Raw genomic sequence first — 19663 nt, forward strand, 5'->3', positions numbered from 1 at the left:
TGTATACGACTCTAGATTTAAAATCCGGTTATCACCAAATTTATCTAACGGAATAAGACCGCGAAAAACCTTCATTCGCAGTGAATGGAGGGAAATATGAATTTTGCCGTCTGTCTTTTGTTTTGAAAAATTATGGAAGAGCCATCGATGACATCTTGAGAGAGCACATAGGAAAGATATGTTATGTTTATGTAGATGACGTAATAATCTTTTCAATAAACGAAACTGACCATGTGCAACATATTGATACGGTCTTAAAATGCTAGGCCGATGCAAACATGAGAGTAGCGCAAGAAAAAACTAAGTTCTTTAAAGAGAGCGTCGAATTCTTGGGCTTTCTAGTAACCCAAAAAGGGGCTAAAACTGACCCTGAAAAGCTCAGAGCATTACAAGAGTATGCTGAGCCGAAAATTCTATTCAGCCTGCGGTCGTTTCTTGGTTTAGCTAGTTACTATAGGGGTTTTTATTAAGGATTTCGCAGCAATAGCAAGGCCTTTAACCAACATTCTCAAAGAAGAAAATGGTTCTGTGAGAAAGCATATGTCCAAAAAGGTCTAAATTGAGTTTGACGAAACTCAATGTAATGCATTCGATAGACTGAGAAATACCCTGGCATCAGAAGATGTCATACTCATGTACCCGAATTTCAAGCAGCCGATTGATCTAACTACTGACGCCTCCATAGATGGCATTGGTGCAGTCCTGTTCCAAGAGGGCAGACCCATTTCAATGATTTCACGCACGCTAAAGAAAAGCGGGTCACACTACGCAACGAATGAGCGAAAATTGTTAGCTATTGTCTGGGCTCTAGGTAAATTGCAAAATTACCTCGATGACATTAGCTAACATACTCTTTGCCCAAAAAATAAGTCACCTTATAAATTTCACAAACTAAAACACCCTATTCGCTATTCGAAACAATAGGCCGCTGATTAACACAGACTTAGTAAATGCAATACACTGCGATCTACCAACACTAGCCAGTGTACAACATGATTTGGTGCAAAATTTCCCTGCAACCAAATTCCAGCACTGCAAAAATATCGTTGTCGACATTTCAGATAAATACTAAACAAATCCTTCGCGATTATTATTTTCCAAAAATGACGAAGTTGGCATAATATAGTAATAAATTGCAAGATATGCACTAAAGCAAAGTACGATAGGCACTACTGTTAAATTTGTTCCCACAGACCAAGACAATTTACTGCGATAACGAAGCTTATTTTAATTCAAAAACTATCAGGGCCCTGTTGAGAAACGGGTACGACGTCGACCTTTTGAACGCACCACCACTACGCAGTTGGTCAAATGGCCAGGTGGAACGCTTTCATAATACACTCGCAGATATAGCCAGAGCGTTTCGCCTACAAAAAATGTCTGACGATACAGTCGAGTTGATACTAAGAGCAACAATCGTTTTGTACATTCGGTCACAGACCAAACACCCATCGACATAATACATGGAGCGAACATAGGCAGGCCATCAAAAATAAAATTGTAAAAGCCCAGCACGATAACATTGAGAGATTCAACCCGAATAGACAAAACAGGGTATTTGAGGTAGGCGAAAAAGTTTTCGTAAAAAATAACAGAAGAGTAGGAAATAAGTTAACACTCCTTTGCACAGAAGAAATAATTCAAGCAGACCTTGGAACTTCTGTTCTCATTAGAGGGAGGATGGTATATAAAGACAACCTTAAATAGTATTTGCTTTCAAGTAAAAACTTTCTAATCTAAAATAGCATTTTAAGCGCACAACGATTTTCAATCTTCTTTTCTTTTATTTTTACAGGATTGGACTTGCAATCCTATTAGTATTAGGGGTAGTACATACAGAACACATTAGAAATTTATTGTCCGTACTAAAAGTGCACCACAGAACGGCAAGAAGCTTAGACTTCTTGGGCTCAGCCCTCAAGGTAATAGCAGGCACTCCTGATGCCTCTGATTTTGAAAAAGTAAGGTGGTCCGAATCCAATTTAATTGATGCAAACAATATACATGTAGTTATTAATACACAAACACAGATACAAATTGATAAACGTACTGGTATGGTGAACGAAATAATTAAAGCTGAAAAAAATGAATTGGTTTACACACCGCATTTGTATGAAACACTATTAGCAAAAAATATAATATTAATAAATCAAATATCGAACTTCATACTCACAATTACGCTAGCTAGGTCGGATATAATAAATCCCACTATTTTTGACTATGATGATTTGAAATCAATTATGAATGAACACCCTGTCGGAATTCCCATAGTTAACCTGACCGAAGCATCTAACGATAAGGTCCTTCAGTCCGAAAATATTGTCCATATATTAATAACGTATCATAGGGTCAAGCTTGTGTGTAAGCAAACATCTAAAGTTAATTTCCTCCAGTCCGAGAATATTGTCCATATATTAGTAGCGTATCCTAGGGTCAATCTTGTGTGTAAAAAAATGACCATCTTCCCGGTGGCACACCAACACGTCACACTACAGCTGAAAAATGATACCATAGCCGAATGCCGCCGTCTGTAAACTGGCAGCGCAAAACACCTGCGTACGAGCATTGCACGCCGGAGAAACAGCCCTTTGCCGCACTCAGCCAAGCCACCTAAAGCCCATAATACAAGTCGATGACGGCATTATTATTATCAACGAGAGCACTGCGAAAGTTAGCACAGACGATAGTCCGGAGATTACTACAAACGGGACACATCTCGTCACTTTACTCTCTTCTGCCATAATCAACGGCTCATGATATGTATATCGACGCGAAGTTTTAAACAGATCGCCTGGCGTAGCAGGGTCATCTCTACTCAACATCATCAGCCACGATCCAGTGCTAAGCATGCCCCAACTCCAGAGGATGAATAACCACAATTTGCGCGTCATTCAACATTTCAAGGACGAGTTTGAGTTAGAGGCCAGATCACTTAAGGTTTGGTTTGTTGCAGGCATCTTGCTCTGTGTTGTTGGCATTGGCTTTATCATAAAAGGAATACATACGTCGAAAAAAGTACGGAAGGCCATCAACAGCTGCAAAACAACCAGAATGCAAGAATGATGCAATGCACTTTGCTTACATTGTAGCATTCTGCTGACGCATAAGTTCGTTGCCCAGCTACTGCGGCCGAAAGCGGTAACCCGACACTTGCCTATGTCGCAAGCGACTGTGTTGGCGACAAGCGCAAAAACCGCAAAAAAACACACGTATGCTCGATACGAGTGATAGTCGGTGACTGTGCACAAAATTAATATCTAATAGTGCTTTGAAATATTCTACTTCCATTATATCGGTTTTCATACTTGCTCATTTAATATTGTTTCTAAATTTTTGGAATCGATAATGACAGGGATAATAATTTGAATCTTTGCGTGTATAATTGATAACATTAATGTTTCAAAATCTGATATTAATATCCTTCCGATTCTTGATTTGTTTATCTTTTTCATAGTTTACGAATTTATATATTTATTTAATTCGTTGCTGCACACAAGTACTTGCTTGTCTATATATAGGTTCGATTAGTCTTTGTTGATTGATTTTTTTCAAAACCGGAAGTGCCGGCATCTATTTTTAAAGCGGTCCCTAATATATTAATACTCGTCTACCTATGGTGAATGTTAACTATTTCTAGCACTATTTCTGTATATCAGATTCTAGAATTTTTTTCATGTGCATTCTTTCAGCAGTTAGTTTGGAATATATAGTTTAATTGGGTGTGTGTCTGAGTTAAATAAAGTTTTGCCAGATAACTGCGTTTCCATCAAAACTAAGCATAATCAACAAGCGAAGAATTTCCAATCAGAGTGAAAACGGTATTGCGCTGACTGAGACCACGCGCGAGCTTTCTTACGGGGGGGTAGCTACTCATGTTAACTTACATACAATATATAGTAAAAATTTTAAATTTTGTACGTTTTTTATTGCTGTAAGCCTATACTAACGCCACGCTCGAGCTTTCTTACTGGGGAAGAACTACTCATGTTAACCTACATACACATACTTACATATATAGTAGACCACATAGAAATTTTTTCTCTTGACCTAAAACCTTGTATAATTCAGTTTTTGGGATATTCGCTTCTTTCCATGTGGTGAGACCGAAAATGGAAACGCTTTTATTTTTCTGCGTACAACCGAAATGTACATATACAAATCTTTATAATTTTCCATCTTACCTTGTAATTCTTTTTTACTTTGTCTTTCAATGAGACTTTCTTTGTAAATATGATATTTACGACGCCGTACGAAATGACGGCGACCACCAGTGACATGTAAGCCAAGATAAACGGTATGCAGGCGGTGACCTTGAAAACACGAAAACAATATTATTGCAAATATCGACAATAGTATATTAATAATTCGGTTTATTAGGGAACTCCAAAGTCAAGTATATAAATCTACAAGTAACAAAGAAATCAACTTTTTTCCAAGAATTGCCTTACTTTTTTTTACACATATACTGTATGTAAGTAAATAAAAGAAAGTACTATATAAATATAATACCTTTTTTGAGGAAATGTATTTGTAATGAAAAAACATTCATGAAAACTTTAACGAATATTCTTTTATTAATTTATTTATTGACAAATTCAAATCTACAAAAGTGGAATAGACTACCAACACAAATTTGTATAAACAACTAAGAAGGGGCTTAGTTCGGGTGTACCCGAACATTTTATACTCTTGCAACTTGTATCAGAGCCAGGAAAATACGTTAAGGTGTAAAAGCGATCACATAACGCAAGGTCAGCCGGATGTTCGAAAATCCTGATATTGGTTTCATAGGGGTGTTAAAATGAGTTAAGCTTCCCCCCACTTTACCCGGTAAAAACTGGCGCATCCTTACATATCACACCGCAATACACCACACCTGCGAATAACATCATCCTCAAACACTGAGAAGATCATAGGTGACGACATCACACTCGCGCGCAACACAACTTACCACACTTGTCCATCAACCCACTCAGCAAAAAGGATGGTCCCCTGAGCAGATTCAACACATTCCTTTTCATTCAAAAATTCCACTTTATACTGTGCTGCGTCAACTCTCTATACAATTGGATATTCGCCAGACTTTGTCTCAACCCGGTTCCAATGAGACTGCGATTAATTAAACTCCGCCGTACCGATTATATTTAGATATATTTACAATTTTATTCTATTTTAAATATATAGTACATTAAATTAAAGTAAATTGTACAACAAATTTTCCTCGTATTTCCGGTATAAAATAATAGATAACTAGACGGAAGACTTATCTCCAGTATTTTAGATGTGCGTACAATCGAATCGGACCACTGTCTTATTACAGCCAAGATACGCACTCTGTGCAGCAAAAAACGCACGTCAACAAACACAAGGAAGGTTCGACGTCGAGAAGCTACAATCACAACAGACAACCGAACGATTTCCTACTCGGCGACTGTGGGACGGCATTTAAAGCTCCCTTCGCACAGCTGCAACGAAACCATTGGTTTTCGGTAATTGCAAAAGAACAGTTCGTACGATAAGAAGTGCCGTCTCGCAGTAGAGAGAAAGCAATTTGCCTATCTCGCAACGTTACAATCGACCACAACACGTGCGGGATGAGATAGATATCGAGAGTTGAAGATTGAAGCGAGACGCATTTGCAGACAAAAAAAGAGAGATACCGAAATGCGTGAGTACGAAGAACTTGACAAGCTAGCCGACAGGGGTAATGCTGGAAAATTCTAGGAAAAGATGCGGCGACTAATAGAAGGTTTCACGACCGGAGCATACTCTTGTGGAACTCCCAAAGGTGATCTAGCCACCGATGCCCAAAGCATACTAAAATTATGAAGGGAACACTGCCTGTTGAATGGCAGTGAAAGTATAACGTCAGGGGAAGGCGAACCCGATTCCCCAATCGATGACATTAATGTTTCATTGGTAGACCATGAAGAAGTTGGAATAGCAATTACCGGCCTGAAGAACAACAAAGCGGCGGGGGCCGATGGATTGCCGGCCGAGCTATTCAAACGCGGCAGCGAAGAACTGATAAGGAACATGCATCAGCTTGCTTGTGTGTATAATATGTTGGAAAAAAGCATGCTCGACGATTGAAATTTAAGTGTGTTCTGCCCAATCCACAAAAAGGGAGATTTTCGCCAACTATCGTGGGATAAGCCTCCTCAACAATGCATATAAGGTTCTGTCGAGACACACCAACAAACTGATAGAACCTTATCAGTGTGGCTTCAGGCCTGGAAAATCTACAATTGACCTCATGTTCGCCATGCGCCAAATCTTAGAAAAGACCCGTGAAAAGAGGATCAACCACACTACCTCTTCGTCGATTTTAAAACTATTACTTCGGACTGAGTAGGCAACTGAGAAGTAAAGTCTTCTCTCGACGAGCAAAAACAAAACTCTAATAGTCACTCTTTATTCCCGTCCTGATATATGGTGCGGAGGCATGGACGATGGCAACATCTAATGGGTCGCCGTTACGAGTTTTTCGAGAGAAGCTTCTTTGCGTATTGACCATGGTGAATACCGCAGAGGAGCTGTATAAGATATACGACGACATCGAATTAAAAGACAGTGGCTACGTTGGCTAGATCAGGCCGTCCGAATGGACGAAAACACTCAAGCTCTGAAAGTTTTCGACGCAGTACCCGCCATGGAAAGGAAGATCTCCACTCCGTGCGAAAGACCAGGTGCAAAAGGACCTGGCTTCGTTTGGAATCTCCAATTGGCGCGTAAGCGGTTGCTACGCCAGTAAAGAAGAAAAGGAATCCAATATACATTCATATATCTCGCTTAGTTGTAGGTGATAGGTACAATCGTTAAGTGAACAAAACTATTATTATATAATATGATATACATATATAATAAAAATATAAAAAACAGGTACATTTCAGGAACAACAATAATAATAATCTACTAAGTAGTAAGTAATATTTACAAAATATTTTAAATCACCCACCTTCACCACTTATAAGAACCCCTTATTACGGCAATCTTCAATTGTTTCTCTCTACTTTCTGTAGATGGTTCCGACTTTGACTTTCAATTTCATGTCGATTGCTAATATAGTTACATATGTTTAGCATTATACATGCTCTTATCACTAAATTTGATATTGTGCATAAATATGTGCGGTCTGTAAACTTAAGTAGCTTTGAAAAGTCCTTTCAAAGCGCCAAAAGCATTTTCAACAACAACACTTGCTGAAGAATGTGTTTTGTTGAAACGAATTTGATTATGCGTCAGCAAATCATAATCTTTGACCGCTATAAGGTGATTTTTGTAAAGATACGCTAAGTCTCCGAGAATGAAGTATACTATTGTAATGAAGGTATATTATTATCTCACAGATTTTCGACAAAAACTCAGCCAGGAGCACTGGGGTCCACATAATTGCCCTCTAAGATTAAACATCTTACAGGCACAATTTGTACAAAATTTTATCTGGATGCATTGTTTGATTCTTGATTTGTATACTAGAAAACGAAAGAATCTAATGGAATTTAAAATTGTGTTATGTGGAAGGTTGACGCACAGTCATGTATAAATGTAAGGGTAATACCACGGTCAAATAATTATATATGCAATATTTCTACTTTAATTATTTTTAAAAAGAAAAATGTGGACTTTTTTCCAGGCTTTTAAAATTAAGAGAACTAAGCATTAGAAAACAAAAATATATTCAAGTATTTTTCTTAATAAAAAAAAATTGTTTCCGAAATTTCCATATAAAATATTTATATTTATGTGAAAATTTTTATTTTAATATAAGTGCATATCGTCACCTTAAAGCAAAATCACATAACATCACGTTTCATAGGAGAGCAAAAAACCGTAGAAACAGTAAGCCACTTGAGATTCTGAGACAAAATGTTTAAATTTGAATTAACATGAAACTATAAGTATATTTTAAAAAACAATAAAGAAAATAGAAAGCAAATAGGTGTCTTAGGTTATTCTAAATTTTTATTTCCGAAACAAAATAACATATGATCAATCTAAACCCTATAAAAATAAAAAAATATAATACTAATATTTCTTTTTATTTTAAATAAAAACTGTTACAAGCTTTTCATATTTCATTTTATTTTATAAATATGTAAATAAGTACTAGAAAAATTAAATTATTTCATGCCAAAAAAATAGGATAATGTTTAATTAGTATTTATTAGACAAAAAATTATTAAAGAAGTTCATTTTCATAAAAGTAATGTCAGTCTGCTGAAATCAAAGCCCTTAGGTCCCGTAGATGTAGACATTCGTTTTTCGTTATCGCACCGTTAACCTTTGCCTAACCTTCTTACAGTCCTCTGTGGAAGAAGCTGATACTCGTCCTTAGAATAGAAATTATATGGATGGCCTTATATCATATGCCAAAGAACGAATCATATTTATTGTAGGATCTGCAACTTTATTACCTGAGAGAAAAAATAAATAATGTCCATAGATTTATAAATGCGAAATTTATCCAAGTAAAAAGCTCGACGTAAAACTTGTCAAAGTTTTGTGTACGTATGTCCATATGTAAATAGAAATAAAATATTATTGCATTGTTTACCAGGTCGAATAGATGAATACCGCTTTGGAAGTTTTTCATAATCCAGGAAATAAGTGTGTTGTAGGTGAGAACAACTAGTGGATATAAATTTCTTCATGTGTCTTTCTTAGCTCATCTAGGAGAGCAAATTAACTTGTTTATTATTAATTTTTCGTTGTATTAAGTGAGTTAGGAGAGTCACATTCTATTTATGTATGCCCTACGACTAAATACTTATGCTCAAAAGTTATGTGGTTTTCTACACAAAGTGACGTTATGGCATTCGATATTACTGCATGCTGATTTTGTTAAAAGCAATCATCATCATCATCAAATATAATAAAATGATGTATGTTTGGCGTTGGTTTCTTTATTTGCTTTATTATATTTATTGCGAAAGTAGTATAAGCAACAGTGGCGAAGCTACAACTTCGGGCGCCCGGGGCCAAGGATGTTCTGCCGCCCCCCTTTATCTACCTACCTACAAGTTTCATGAGGTGGTTCGAGCAAAAGTGAATTTTTACAAAATATCTTCGATATTAAGTATATAAAATTTAGGAACTAGAAGCCACGCAAATTCTGAAGTTCCAAAATTCTCACAATACAGTTTTTGAGGAAATTGATAGTAAATTTACGAGACATCTTATTAAAAGACATAGAAAAAACCATTTTCGCCATATCTTGTACTCTTTCGACACAATTTTCAGAAAGTTTTGCCCGAATTGGATTTTTTAAATATCATTTTTGAAAATTTGGAGAAATAAAAGTATTTGTTACATTCAAAGCATAGGGTAACTGTGATAGTGACACGTCGCTAGACAAAGCTAGAAAGTGCATCTTTAAATTTTATCACTATTTTGAAGAAAGATGTAAGCCAAAAGATATAAGACAAATTCAAAGACTGAAGAGTACTATTCGAGTAAAAATTAATATTTTGCATTGTTATTCAGATTTTTTTTTATAAAAAAATTTGTTGAAGTTTTTTTCTGAATATTAAAAAACAGCGAAGATCGTTTTGCCGCCCCCCAAGATGTTGCGTCCGGAGCGACGGCCCCCGCTACGTCTTTCTTTCATGGGCAATTGCATTTTTCCGAAAAGGAAAAAGTCGCACGGGATTTTTGGTCAAATAATCGAATGTTGGGTTCTGAGCAATTTTTAGTCGTCAGTCTATTTGTGCGGAACAAACCGTGCACACACCTTTCGTAAGCCCAAATGTTCGGTCAAAATGTGATAATTTGATGTTTTGGAGATGTTTAATTCCATATCCATGAATTTCAATGATGATTTCGGCTGATTTTTGATGAATTCACGCACAGTTTCGATGGAATTTTCGGTTATCACGGATTTTGATTGACCCACATGTTGATCGTCATTTATGTCCTCACGACCACTTTGAAAACCACTTGTGCACTCTGCTACGGGGTAGGCAATCATCGCCATAAACTTGTTTCATCAATTGAAACGTTTAGGTAAAAGTTTTACCAATTTTAAAACCAAAATTTAATGTTGGCTCTTTGTTCGAAGCTCATTTTCGCACCGATATGACAAACATATTGACACTTAAAACGTAATAACTTCACTTCCAGTCAATGAAATTTTCACTCGACAATCGATAAAGATAGCAGATTCTAACGCACCAGTCGACTTATAGATGGCGCCACCAGGGGGCACTAGATTCAAAAAGGGTTAGGTACACCATTTATGACTCAAGAACGGCTACACCGATTTGGCTGGAAATTGGTGGAGAGGTAGCTTAGAACCAGTGTAAGAACATAGGATACTTTTTATATCTTTGTGTTAAAATTCAATACAATTCATAAATAAAAATATATGTGAAATCATAAGCATTTATTAAAAATTCATGTTTGTAGTAATCATTTAAATATTTCATTTCTTAAAAAAAACAACAATAGGGAAAACCCCACATCTATATATACTATACATATATAAATGAAAGTCGTCTGAAAATTGGTGGGGAGGTAACTTAGACATCGGGTAAGGACAAAGGATAGTTTTTATAAATACAAAAATTAAATTTTAAATTATAAGCATTTGTTCAAAATTCATGTAAGAATCATTGGAAAATTTTAGTTATTCAAAAATGGAAAGAAATAAGTAAAAATTTGTATATCCATAAATGCTTGCGAGGGCTGTTATATATATTCTGGCCTAGGGCAACACTAAGTGTGGCCAGGTGCAATATGACATTTCCATTGGAAAGTTTGACATTTTTTAGCATAACATCACTCGGAACGTATTGTCATTTAATCGTGAATTATTTTATTTACAGGGAATTAAAAAATTCATCTCGGCCAAAAAATGGAACTAACTCGTGAACATTTTCGTGCGATAATTTTCTTTCATCAACTTTCGACGTGGATTATCACGACAAGAGTGCATCGATGAACTAAAATCTTTGTATGGCTATGAAACACCATCCTATAGCACTGTGAAAAACTGGTACAACGAATTCAATCGTGGCCGACGCTCGCTCAAAGACGAATTCCGTGAAGGTCGTCCAAAAACAGCCGTTGTACCAGAAAACATCGATGCCGTACGTGAACTGATAATGCAAGACCGTCATGTAACATACCTTCAGATAGAGGCATGCCTATGCATTTCTCCCGCCAGCATACATTCGATATTGCATGAACACCTGGCCGTAAAAAAAGTTTTGTTCTCGTTGGATCCCGCACAATTTGACAATCGCTCAAAAAAAGGCTCGTGTGGATTGGTGTAAAGAAATGCTGAAAAAATACGATCGCGGTGCTTCAAAAGACGTTTATAAGATCGTCGCAGGTGACGAATGATGGATCTATGCGTATGAGCCCGAAACAAAACAGCAATCGACCGTGTGGGTCTTCCAAGACGAGCCAAATCCAACGAAAGTTGTTCGTGGAAGAAGCACTTCGAAGCAAATGGTCACCTGTTTCTTCGGCAAAACTGGTCATGTGGCGACTGTTCCGCTTGAGCAACGTAGGACGGTCAATTCTGAGTGGTACACCACCATTTGTTTGCCTGAAGTCTTCGGAGAAATTCGAAAACGAATCATTGTGCACCATGACAATGCGAGCTCTCACACATCGGCTCAAACCAGCGCCTTTTTGACCGGCCAAAATGTCGAATTGATGGGTCATCCGCCGTACAGCCCTGACTTGGCACCCAATGACTTCTTTTCATTCCCACACATCAAGAAAATAATGCGTGGTCAACGATTTTCGTCACCAGAAGATGCTGTTGAAGCATTCAAAAACCATGTTTTGGAGGTGTCTCAATCGGAGTGGAAAAAGTGCTTCGAAAATTGGACTACGAGCAGAGCAGAGCACATATTTTTACATTGTCCTGCTATGGCTCCCGTCAAAGTGAGAGCGGTAGCTATAGCATAGCAATAATTCTAGAAATTTTGCTGCTACGGAGTAGTACATGAAAACCCTGTACATGAAGTGCCTGCTGTTACAATAAATTTCAATTGACGGTTATCCAGAATTATTTTTTGATGTTTTTTTCGGTAACCACCAACGGTGAATGTGCACGCTCAGTTTTTTGCACCTAACGGTTGTACGTATCACCTAAAACTAAGCTAAATTGATAAAATTAAGATATAGCAGTGTTATTTCGCACAGGAGATCGCAGTAGCAAGGGGCAACTTATAACATTCTACGCCAAAGACATTAAATTTTACCTCCGAGATTGTATAAATATAATAATAATACCTAAGGATTACCCTCCTCCGCAAACCGACGCGAGAGGCGCAATCCGCAAACGAGCGGAATTAGCCGAGTCATAAAAACAAGAGAGTTTTAAGCATTGCAATCTTAAGCTGCTCAGCTACAGAAACAAAAATTTCATCAGCCAAAATTAAAAATTAGGATAAAGTAAGTTTATTATTTTTAAATGTTACTTGTTAATAGTATTTATTTTTTTTTTTTTTTGTAAAGAGTAAATCTGTTAGATCAAATGTGTTGGAATGAGAATTGAAATCCTGACTCGTTCTAGCAAATTTTATAAGTAAAGGTATAAACTGCCTGGTCGAGCGAACTGGAACATTAAAATTAATATCAGACAACAAAGATGGACAGACTGACCCATTCATAAGTTTTACACGAAATATTATACCAAGCATTTCACTACGAGCGAGTGTAGGTAAATTTATAAGTTTTAAACGATTAGTATATGGGCAGAGATTTAACTTGGAATCCCAATGAAAATGATTTAAAAAAAAAAGTAAACATTGTTTTTGAACAGATGCTAACTTCTACGAATGGACTTGGTAACTAGGGTTCCAAACCACAGAAGCATACTCTGGAATAGGCCTCACCAAAGATGTACGAAGAGTTCTTGTAGTAAGCTTATCCCTTTAGATCACCGCTTAACCCTCATCGAGACCCTCGGGTCTGGCCAGGCATATTTTGTTTTTAAATGTTATTTAAATATATTTAGAGTGTAGCAAACGATTTGCGCTTCAAGGTAGCTTCCTAGAATTTTATTGTCTATAGAATTCAGAAAAAAAAATTCAAGGATATCATATCGAAGAGGACGAAAAAAGGATATTATAATATTATGGTGCTTGGCTAGACCCCATATATTTTTTATGAAAATATATGAACTTTGGTATGTTTCTATCACTTCGCATGGTTGATTTATCTGTTTTCATGTTCGTTACATGTCCAAATTGGTTTGTATATGTTTATCTACATAGGTCAAATACTTTAGCGGCTAGAGCGTTTTAAAGGTTAAGAAAAATGTAATTTTTCTAAAAATGTTAAATTTTTTGTGAACGCTATTGCCACGCCAAGCGTGAACAAGGCAGTCAATTTGATTTCAACCAAATCGAGAGGTAACAAATTTCAAAAATGTATCTATATTGTACATATATACAACACATATTTCCATACAAATGTATGTAAACACAACAGCAGTTTTAGCTTTAAAAACCACAGAAGATGAATGACGCTTTAAATTGAGTTTGGGGTCCATAGTTATTCCCATATAAACAAAACTGCATACTTGTTTCAAGCAAAAGTTTTGTATTACATATGAAAAAGTTCTACAGATCTACGAGAAAAGCACATCGTTTTACATTTTTTAAGTTTCAATGCCATATCATTTCTAACACGCCAAGAAACTAAATTGCTTACGTCTGCTTGCAACTGACACCTTTCACCATTAAAGTATACTAGTAATAACCCCCGATAATCGGGGGACTCCGTTATTTAAAATGAAAAAAGTAAAAAAAAAATTTTATAAACACTCAATTTATTCAAGTACTTCATGGAAAACTACATTCGTAGTGGTTTTATTTTGGTCGTAAGTCTTAACTTTGATATCTTGAGAAGATCGTACTTGACTCAATGCGACATACAGCTGGCCATGCGTAAAACAATCCCCCTTGAGGAAAACACCAACTCTTGCTAGAGTCTGCCCTTGAGATTTGTTTATTGTTATTGCGAATGCTTCAATTATTGGAAATTGGCGACGCTTTAAAATAAAAGGAAGTGTTGTTCCCTTCCCTTGTGATTCACAGGTTAAAATTTCGACCTCCAAACAATTACAATGTAGTGCTTTCACTATCAAGCGAGTCCCATTGACCAACCCTTCATATGTATTAAGATTGCGGATTAACATCACAACTGTTTCAACCTTAAGCCTTAACTCATGAACTACTTAACTACTCCACTGAAATTAAGGGAGTTTAGAAATTCTGTAGGGAATCTGACATGCTCTTGAGGATCTTCAGAAACGACAGTATCCACGCTATAATATACCCTTTCTTCACCGGGCAACATATTTACTATTCCGCCATTTATTATCGTACAGTGATCAATTTTTGGACACAAAATTGCCCGATCCTTTAAATGGTTTTAACTAATAACACCAGACTGAGGCTGAAATACCCAATCCACTAAATTTTCATTTAGCAAAATTATCTCTTCTGGTATATTGATTTTCGACTCTGGAGATAGCTCTCGACCTTCTGCAACACGCTAAAGAAAACTGTTTTATAAGGATTCTTTAGAACGCATATTCGTTGAGAGTTTGAGACACCTAAAAAATTTCCAAAGTGAGCACCGTTTCAAACAATTACCAACTATAGCGGCGCGTGAGCTATTGGGCACCACAGGAAGAACTTGCCTGAAATCACCACCTAATAAAATAACCTTTCCACCAAAAGGTATTTCATTTTGGTGAATATCACGTAATAATCGATCTAAGCAAAAGTAGCAAGCTAATTCGACGAGCATTGCGATTTTCTTCTCTGGCCCTCTGTTCCTCTTCGCGTTCAACCTGCGCCATATGCTTATACTCATTTGCCAAGGTGTTAATATTTGAAAGCATTTCGTGGATTTCTCTCAGCAAATACCTATCGCAGTTTGAATTATGTTGTGCCCTTATATCAGTTGCTTGATCCGTGTCAAGAAAAAACAGCTGGGCGTAGGAGGATTCTGAAGGATGATCTGCATGCAATGGACCTACCCTATGATATATTGATCCATGTATTCGGAAGCAATATGGTCCGCGCCCTGTAGGCTCCGCAATTTTCGCTTCGAATGATGCAAAAGCAAACGAACTATTTAGCTGCCGAATATTCTCCAAATAGTGTCCCCGCCAAGAGCTCAAATCATTTTCTAACACAGCTTTCAAAAACTCAGGTACACGTAATTCTTGAAGTTTAACTTTTCCGCCATGACAACATGTCGTAAAGCCATTTCTTACCTAGTAACAATTTCAACCAAATATTAAGACAATAAGTATGTATATACATACATATATTACGAATATAAAACAATGAAAAGTACAGATACCTTTTCACTTCCGAAATGTTTTCCTTTACAGTGTAAACATATGTATATTAGTCAAACCCCCAAGCGAACTATACTCCGGAAGAACTACGGAGTTTAGGGCAGCTTTGAAATAACTTGCCATAGATCCTGCATGACTACGGCTCTAATAAAACAGGTCAATTCATATACATACATACATTAACAATTAAAAATTCCTTTTTATCTATAACATTCACCTCTTCTCTTCGACCTGTTAAACTCCTTTTTCGTCTAATTCGCCTTTGGTTTGGCATTTTAATTTTAATAATTAATCTGAATCTGAACTGAAATTCGATGTAGTATGTATTCGCTGATAATAGCCGCCTTGACTTTTGGAAGAAAACTGAACTGACTCAAAGCTTACCTAACGCAATAACACTTCTAATCAAAATAACGCCGACAACAATATTACTGTTAGATTTTGCACTTGCGTCTTCGCCCATACATATGTATATATGTTTGTAAGTATGTATGTGTGAATATAAAACAAAGTAGAGTGCGCATGTCAAAGCGCAATGTTCCTTAGCTCGTACATACATATTCGTGCAACATAGAAGAGAGCGCATGTCAAATCGTATATAGCACCTTAGCGCATGCATATGTATGTATGTACCAGTGCACATGCCAAAGCAAACATTTGTAATTTGTAATATTCGTGATTCTCTTATTGTCATAGATAACTTGATTAGAATCTCTTTTCTTGCTCTCTCGCTTTCAGCTGATCTGTTTTCTAAGCTGGCAACAAAACACAATCAGGGTGCCGTCAACCAGCAGTTAGTGAAAAAGGCGGGATGCCAGAAAAGCAGCGCTATAATTACTTGACGAAATTAGTGTGAAATGAAACTGTGCGAACATATTTTGGCAAAATAAATGTTTATGTAAATTAATTAATGATTTTGCATTTTAGCATTTACATATACATATACATATATGTATGTATGTATGCATTTTCAAAGTGTTTAATTTAGTGTTTCGTGTAATTTATTAAATACCCAAGTTAATATTTTTCAGCAGTGGCATCATTGGCAAATGTTATAAAAAATGCGAGTTTTGACAGCTCTCTCTCGAACCAAAGAGCCTCGTATCAAGTTATCTATGCTTATTGTCATTTTGCTACCGAGCAGACAACATCGTTGTTGTTAGATTTCGCACTTGCGCCTTCGCGTATGTGGGTATGTGTGTAACGAAAGCAAATGACAGAAACATTTTTAATTATTCATTCTCTTACATATATGCTCTTTTCTGTAGAAGCGCTGCTTATATTAGCTTAATGTAAAAATTTAAGAACTTTAAACGCAAATATATCAAAAGTGGTTCAATGAATTTAAAATCTGTAAAATTTGTGCAAAGTTTCAGATCGCACACTTTAATTTGATGTATTATTTGTTTCTGTACGTTTTGTAGATCTCTGGAAATAAGCGCCTTGTCTTAGAATAATATATAGATGATTTAAAAAGTTTTACATCGTCGGAACGTAATAAAACTGTGAAATACTTAATAACAGATGATATTTATATCATTAATAAATAACAAGAACAGAATTGAACCAAGATATATATATATGTATATATTCGGAGCATTTTTTAGAAAGCATGAAGGAATCATATCTGGGCCATAATTAAATGATTATTTTAAAATATTTAAATGATATAAGACATCTACTTCGGAAATGGTTGGTGCATAAATTGCATACATCGTACATAACTTGTGCTTATACGGAAGATTTTTTATTAGAGTAAATTGGACCTGAAGAAATCAGCAAACATATTCGGTCGGAAAATGAGAAATCTTGCGTTTGCAGATGACGAGATCATAGAACGTATAATACTATTTTTTAGTTTGCTTATGTAATTATTATAACATATTTTGTTAAGTTGAGCAAATTGTCGACTCAATTTAGAATATTTTGAGTAGTCAACAACTAAACCATTTTTTTTGTTAATTGAAAAGCTCGAGATGTTTTATTTTTTTAATTAACATAACTCAAAGGATCACATCGAACAACAGAGAATATTGAGCGTTATCAACCTAAACCAGATCTAAAAACTTACCAAAATTGTTTGAAACTAATTTCGTTTGGTTAAAACCTAACTCCGACATTTCATCTTAGAGCTCGTCAAAATATAAGCGAGTACTAACAGGAATGATGTAATCATCAAAAGATTTCCATGTTACACACGGTAATTTGAAATCCCCCAAAACATTCACGGAATCAGTATTATTAGCCATAGAGAAAACATTATTTATTAAAGAAGCATGCAGCATTCATATGTACATACCTCAGTCAAATAATTATATGTGCAAAATTGGTTTTCTCTATAACTTATGTTCTACTAACAGTACGGCAAAAATTTTTGGTGTGCATATTTTCTATTTACCTTATGGTTTAGCGTCATTTAAAAAGTTCATGCCCGCACCGTATTCATAGTACCGCTATTTCTAATGGAGTAAGTCGCAACTTACGTATAAAATATTTATATATGCAAAATTAACCATTTGTGTTCTGATTGGTTCCAAGTAAACATATCAGTAGAAAGAGCGGAGATTCAAACTTTTAAGTAAGTAACAGTACTTGATTAAAGGTTTAAGACGACAAAAGTAAATTACATTTTCTGAATTTGTAGGAAAATGCCACGTGGAACTGAATTATCAGATGAGGACCGTGGATTGATTAAAGGAATGAGTCAATCTGGCATGAAAGTTGGCCAACTTGCTTTTTCTGTAAAGAGGCATCGGATTACAATAACAAACTTTCTGAAAAATCAAGATAACTATGGAGTTACTAAGCGTAGTGGTCGAATAGGTACCATTGATGGCAGGACCAAACGGCGGGTTCAGCAGCTAGCAACCAATAGCCACATGAGTTGCAGGCAAATAAAAGTGGAACTTGGTCTAGATGTGACTAAACAACGTGTGCATCAAATAATAAGAAAAGATTTATGCCTTAAATATGAAAATCGAGTGCCTAAGCCATGCCTAAAGCAACTTAATAAAATTGCACGAATTGCATTTTATGAAAAGTATAAATTTTGGGATGAATAATTCGATTCTGTGGTATTCAGTGACGAAAAAAAATTTAATTTGGATAGGCCAGATGGTCTTCATAAATATTGGAGGGATTTAAGACGCCCACGGGAGGCATGCCATAAGCGCGTTCTTTAATTCTCGGAAAATTGGATTGCTGGAGTGGCCTGCCTTAAGTCCAGATCTGAATCCGATCGAGGATCAATTAAATTTTTAGTATCAGATTTGGAGTTATTTAGAGGCGGATCTTGAGAAATTTTTCGCTTACTATTTTCGGTTACAACTTTCTGTGCATTCTGAACACGTGATGACCAAATCTTCTCTTGATCTTTTAGGCATTTAAATGATTGAAACAACATTTCATAATCATCAAATTTCCGTAAGGGTTTCAAGTTCCCATCCGATTTCCTTGAAATTATTGGGCGCCTACCTAAATACTTTAAATAGGTAAATTTCAGTCGGTCTACATTTTATGCAAGACCAGCGCAAACCTTTACTATCAAGAATAGAATCTAAGATACTGCTAGCCAGTCCAACACATTTAAGATGGGTAAGCCCGTCAAATAGCCAGCAAGAGACAAAACGCTCAGACTCGGCCTTCACAGTACAATTCGGGGAATTACCAAGTCATTTAAAAAAAAAACAATATTAAATAAAAATAGAAAAAATTTTAATAATAAAAGTAAAAATAGCAATAAAATGATAAACATATTTTTAAGAAATAAATGCAATAAGGTTATAATTGGTTATCAGAGGACACAATCAATGTAGCGAGCAGTTTGAGATGCACTGTAACACAAGAAAAATTAGAACCAGCAAACAGCTGTCGGCAAAGATGGAAAACTAATGATTAAAAGAAATTTAAGTAAACAATAAAAATTAGCTCTTCAAGTGCACTGTTTAAAAATGTAGCAACAAAAACAAATTGAATATGACTCGCCGAAGTAAATTAAAATTAGCCCACATACAATTAAAGTAAATTTCCTTTTACTTCCTGAAGAAATCACATATAATATCTTGGGACCCGACCGACCGGTTTCAACTAAATTTAGTACATAACATTTTTCTTTTATGCCATCTTATGACCAATTATTTCCCAAATTCAACAAAAACTATTCAAGCTCCCAAATACCGGGAATGTGGACTCCAGTGTCTATAGTTGACATTGGACCGAAAATATCGGTCAATGCAATCTATATATATAAAATTAAGTGGCAAAACTTCCTGTTCGCATACTCCTCCTAGACGGCTTGCCCGATTTCAATGAAATTTTCAGGGGTGA

At 35.9% G+C, this 19663-nt stretch overlaps 1 protein-coding gene across 6 annotated transcripts in view; it reads right to left on the minus strand.

Moving 5' to 3' along the window:
* The window catches only part of LOC126765199 (electroneutral sodium bicarbonate exchanger 1), a 784165-nt gene that overhangs the window by 667602 nt on the left and 96900 nt on the right, over positions 1 to 19663 (minus strand). For 5 of the 6 annotated variants that reach the window (XM_050482808.1, XM_050482806.1, XM_050482805.1 and 2 more), the window contains exon 3: positions 4182 to 4310. The exons of the other annotated variant lie outside the window; for it this stretch is intronic. In XM_050482808.1, the coding sequence (XP_050338765.1) occupies positions 4182 to 4310 (129 nt within the window). The remainder of the gene's footprint in view (positions 1 to 4181; positions 4311 to 19663) is intronic. 6 annotated transcript variants of the gene reach the window in all.

The sequence above is a fragment of the Bactrocera neohumeralis genome, unplaced genomic scaffold (genome assembly GCF_024586455.1).
Source record: "Bactrocera neohumeralis isolate Rockhampton unplaced genomic scaffold, APGP_CSIRO_Bneo_wtdbg2-racon-allhic-juicebox.fasta_v2 cluster10, whole genome shotgun sequence".
NCBI lineage: Eukaryota > Metazoa > Arthropoda > Insecta > Diptera > Tephritidae > Bactrocera > Bactrocera neohumeralis.